This window comes from Octopus bimaculoides, chromosome 16 (genome assembly GCF_001194135.2).
Source record: "Octopus bimaculoides isolate UCB-OBI-ISO-001 chromosome 16, ASM119413v2, whole genome shotgun sequence".
NCBI lineage: Eukaryota > Metazoa > Mollusca > Cephalopoda > Octopoda > Octopodidae > Octopus > Octopus bimaculoides.
In genome coordinates, this window is record NC_068996.1 from 7,354,033 (window position 1) to 7,359,706 (window position 5,674).

At 37.8% G+C, this 5,674-nt stretch overlaps 1 protein-coding gene across 2 annotated transcripts in view; it reads left to right on the plus strand.

Moving 5' to 3' along the window:
• The window catches only part of LOC106877642 (adenylate cyclase type 9), a 301,816-nt gene that overhangs the window by 145,098 nt on the left and 151,044 nt on the right, over positions 1-5,674 (plus strand). For both annotated transcript variants that reach the window (XM_052973509.1, XM_052973510.1), the window contains exon 2: positions 2,434-2,517. In XM_052973509.1, the coding sequence (XP_052829469.1) occupies positions 2,434-2,517 (84 nt within the window). The remainder of the gene's footprint in view (positions 1-2,433; positions 2,518-5,674) is intronic.

Consider the following 5,674-nt stretch of genomic DNA (forward strand, 5'->3'; position numbering starts at 1 on the left):
TATATATATATATATATATATATATATATATATATGTATGTGTGTGTATATGTTTGTGTCTGTTTTTGTCCCCCAACATCGCTTGACAACCGATGCTGGTGCGTTTACGTCCCCGTAACTTAGCGGGCCACAGTCAAATGACTGAAACAAGTAAAAGAGTAAAAGAAAAAGAGTTATATACCTGAAAATATAGTAACACCTTTTCTTCTTTAACTAAAATGCTCTCACACAAAAACTGAAATGACAATTTTTACAATCACAGATACATTCAGGCTTCTGTGTGACTTTAATCTATCAATTTCACTTACAAGGTATTGCTTGGTCTGAAGTAAAAGAAGACATTTGCTCAGATTACATACAGTAGGACTGAACCAAAGACTATGTAATTGCAAAGCAAACTTTTTCAACTATGCACCCATACCTGTATCTACCTGTATATTTATTTCTGTAAGGTGGTACATTGATAAAATTATTAGAGCACTGGATAAAATATCTTGTGATATTCTGCTCCCTTGGACACGATTCATATTTTGCTAAAATCAACTTTGTCTTTCTTTTTAATTTGATAGAGTACCAGTTTAGCACTAAAGTCAGTGATGCTCTCTCTCTCTCTCTCTCTCTCTCTCTCTCTTTCTTTATATATATATATATATCATCATCGTTTAACGTCCGCTTTCCATGCTAGCATGGGTTGGACGATTTGACTGAGGACTGGTGAACCAGATGGCTATACCAGGCTCCAATCTGATATAGCAGAGTTTCTACAGTTGGATGCCCTTCCTAATGCCAACCACTCCGAGAGTGTAGTGGGTGCTTTTATGTGCCACCGGCACAAAGGCCAGTCAGGCAGTACTGGCAATGGCCATGCTCAAAATGGTGTATTTTATGTGCCACCTGCACAGGAGCCAGTCCAGTGGCACTGGCAACGATCTCGCTCGAATGTCTTTACACGTGCCACCGGCACAAGTGCCAGGAAGCCGACGCTGGGCACAGGTGCCATCACGATTTTGCTTTCGCTTGCCCCAACAGGTCTTCGCAAGCCAAGTTTAGTGTCCAATGAAGGAGACGACGTTGGCATGGGTGCCAGTCGTCGAATTTAGTTCAATTTTGATTTCACTTGCTTCAACAAGTCTTTGCAAGTGGAGTTTAGTGTCCAATAAAGGAAGGTACACATAAGTGGGCTGGCTACACCCATGGCAGAGGTCCAGGTTCAGTCCCACTACATGGCACCTACCTGGGTCAAGTATCTTCTACTATTGCCTAGGCCGACCAAAGCCTTGTTTGGTAGATGGAAACTGAGAGAAGCCTGTTGTGTGTGTGTGTGTGTGTGTGTGTTACTGTCACCTTGCCTTATCACATGGTAGTTGTAAATGCATGTCACTTTCATTTCCAATATTCTGTGCAAACATGTCTGGTCATGGACAAATATCATCTTACTTGGAAGCAGGTGAGGGTTGGTAACAACAAGACAGCTAGCTATAGTAAATCTGCCTGAACAGATTCTGTCTGACCCACATGAGCATGAAAAAGTGGACATTAAAATGATGTTGTTGATGATAGTTTTAACATTTATCCTTCCTGAATCTAGAAAATAATGGCACAAGTGCTGAGGAATGGATTTGGTGAAATTGTTAGTGGTAGATCATATAGCTTGCAGTTTTTGTTCTGTTAGTTTACGTTAAGTTCATTTGCAAAGACACTGGTACCAAGCCAACCAACTTTGCATTTCTCATTATGCAATATTGGTGACAAAAAGAAGGAAGATTTGCTGTGGAGGCATCCACTGGTTTTAAATAGTTTAACATTATCTGAAGGCACAGGTTTATATCAGTGTGTTCTGTTGAATACCTGTTGATCAAAAATGGTGTAGGAAGCACATGAAAAACAAAAAATTAGCTTGCTTACCAACGACATGGTCCTGGGTTCATTCCCACTGCATGGTACCTTGGGCAAGTGTCTTCTACTATAGCCTCAGGCCAACCAAAGCCTTGTGAGTGGATTTGGTAGACAAAAACTGAAAGCAACCCGTTGTATATATGTACATATGTATGTATGTGTGTGTTTATGTTTGTGTGTCTGTGTTTGTCCCCTAACATCACTTGACAACCGATGCTGGTGTGTTTAGGTCCCCGTAACTTAGAGGTTCGGCAAAAGAAACTGATACAATAAGTACTAGGCTTACAAAGAATAAGTCCTGGGGTCGATTTGTTTGTCTAAAGGTGGTGCTCCAGCATGGCCACAGTCAAATGACTGAAACGAATAAAATAATACACAATTATGTGGTTCAGTTTCTCTGTCTAAATACTAATATATACTCATATTTGTATATCTACAAACCAATGTATCAATGTTCTATACTGATATATTTTCATGTCTTATATTGATTCTGTGTAATTCAATGTTAATTAAATTCTTTTATTGCTGTTCTTTCAGACAATCGGACCGTGGCTAGCTTGATTGAACAATATGATGCAGAGAATAAAAAGTACACAGTCACCCACCAGGAAAAGAAACAAAGTAAGTTAGAATTCGATATATTTTTTTTTTTTACACTTTCTGTTTATTGCACAAGATAACATCTGTTCTGTTCATTTTGTTGTGCAAGATAACATCTAGCCTGTTCACTTTGTGTTTATTGTACAAAGTAACGTCTGGCCTATTCATTTTATGTTTATGGTACAAGATCATAGCTAGTGTGTTCATTTTGTACAAGATACCATCTGGTTCACTTTGTGTTTATCATAAAAGATAACATCTATTTTTTACAGTTGGTGTTTATTGTACAAGATGACCTTTAGCGTGTTCACCTTGTTTATTGCACAACATTTGAACTGTTGACCATTGAGACATCTAAAAAATAACAATTCAACAATGCTACAACAACATTAATCAAACCAGTTGTGGGCAAGCTACAGGCTATGTAGCTTTCTAAGTAGCATGCGTAATATAAAATTACCTCAGTTTTTTTGCAGAGCAGCCTGCCTGATGAGCCATGTCTGGTGTTGCCTACTTCTTGAAAAAAGTTACCTATGCTGAATTAATCATTTGATGTTTTGTCACTTGGTCTAGACTAGTGGTGGTGGACCTATAGCATACATATCCACAGTGACAAACTGTAGACTTTTAGGTGGTACATGATAAACTTTGAGAAGAAAAATTATCTCCGTTGTATCATGTTGTCACAAAAATATATTTACAAACGTTTGCCTAAAACTAAAACACTTGTATTCACACAAGTAACATCTCTAAAGAACAAAATGACAAAAGAAATTGACATTTCAACATGCCATGCTAAAATGGCTTATCATCACTGTTCTTGTAGATATGACATGAAAATAGTAAATATAAGACTGAAGTTGTTGTGCACCTAGCTTTCGTTTAATGGTAATGGGAAAATGATAGATAGATCTATGGTATCTTAACAGGAACTAGTTGACTATTATCACAAGTATTATTGCTCATATGGTTTTGATATTTTTTTCTTCCCCTTACAGTTAAGCTGAGGTAGTGAAAAATCAAAATTAGTTGTCGTGTCTTAAGTATATAAAACAATAAACTGCTTTCAGTGAATTTCATCTCAATCAATGAAGCAGCAGTATAATGCTTAATCTGTTTCTTTCATTTCAACATCAATAACCACTAGATCCAAGCAGTGTGCCACCTTGCACATTCCCCCACTTTAATTGTAGCAATTGTGACTGTGGCAACGCATATATACATGGGTTTTTTTTTCCTGTTTTTCTTTGTCTTTTTTTTAATATTTTTTATTTCACTCCCTTCAGCTTTTTTAGGTGTTTCACTTCCTGTTTTTCACACTCATGCGAGAAAAAGAACTATTGTTTGCATCAGTCTGCCTGATTGCCAATAATTTCTGCTTCTAATACACAGTTGAGTGATTAACTGTACAAAGAGCACTCAGCTGCAAAATCCATAAACCACAACAAAAGAAATGGAAAAGAGAGAAAAGCTATTCCACCCATATAAATATGAAAACCTGGACATATTAATGCAGCAAGAATTAAAAAAAAAAGAAATGAGCAGTCATTTTCACTCCACCTTTCTCTCTTCTACCTCCTCCTCTGTCTCCTCTCTCTCCTCTCTCTCCTCCTCCTCTCTCTCCTCCACCTCCTCTCTGTCCCTCCTCCTCCTCCTCTCCCTTTCTCTTTTTCAGTTGCTCTTTCTCATACATCCTCAGACACACACATGCACACATTCTTGTTCACGTGCACTTTCACTCACTCAGTCATACATATTTGCACAAGCATACCCACTCATTCTTTAGCTCTGGTTCACTCTCTCTCTCTTTCTCTCACTTCTTAAATCGATTGATCAATTGATCACGCATTCTTACAGTGACTTCCTCATTTCCATGCACACACAGACAGTAGAGACACACACACACACACACACACGTAATCAAATGAAGTAATTAAAACCAGACTAATTTCTTATTTATTCTCTCACCATATATTAATTATATTATGAAGCAGTAATGGGGTGGAGGAATGTAAAAGACAAGAAGTTGGTTCTTGGATTTGTCGATCTTGAGAAAGCTTTTAATAGGGTTCCGCATGGGGTGGTAAAAAGGACATTTGGTTGAATAGGAATGGAAGTATAGTTGGCTAGGTTAGTGATGTTGATGTATGAGAGAGGGTGCATAGAATTGGTAAGGATTAGAATAGTTGAATTTGAAATGAAGGTTGGAATTGAACAAGAGTCAATATAAAGACCACTACTATTTGTAGTTGTATTGATGGTGGAAGCATAAAAGAGAGTTTCTGTACACAGATGATCTTGTGTTAATAGCAGATACTATGAAGTGAAGGAGAGGCTGAAAATAGGTGAAAGGATACAGAAGTGAATGACATGAATGTGATTATTAAAGACAGGGCTATATGGCAAGGATTAAAATATATGGTAAGGCACAGAAGAACAGAAATGACCATGTGCAGTATGCAGTGGAGATGCTGGAGTAAATTCCATTAAATGTACATTATTTTTTGGATAGGTTCAACACAAATTTATCATCAAACAGTCCAACGATGGCTTAATTGGATGAAACTTTGAAGTCATTGTTAATAAATATTCTTTTTTAAGAATATAATGTGTGTGTGTGTGGGGGGGGGTACAGTATAGCTGTGTGGTAAGAAGCTTGCTTCCGAGCCACATGTTGGAGGTTCAGTCCCAATGCATGTTACCTTTGGTCCCAATGCATGTCACCCAAACATCAGATGGGTTTGTTTCTGTTTCCATCTATTCTGCCACCAAATCCACTCAGGTCTTTGGTTAGCTGAGGGATATAACAGAAAACACTTGCACAAGGTGCCATCCTTTGAGATCGAACCCAAAACTATGTAATTGTGAAGCAAACTTCTTAACCATACACACACATACACAAAGGGGGGGAAAAAAAAAAGAAAAAACAGAATCCTTGAGATATTTTTTCAGCACTGAGTTGCAGATACTCCCTTGTTGCTGTCGCCATCAGAAATGTAGCAAGTGATTTGGCTTGTTGTAACCAATGAAGATGTTGTTTGCCAATATAGATATGAGATGAATAAAGGTGTCAGGTTTATTATCTGGCACTAAAGTAACTTTTCTTCAGTGACTGAGACTGAGAGGAAGAGAGGTAGGAATGGAGCAGGAAGTGATGGTTGTTTATGACTTCCATTAC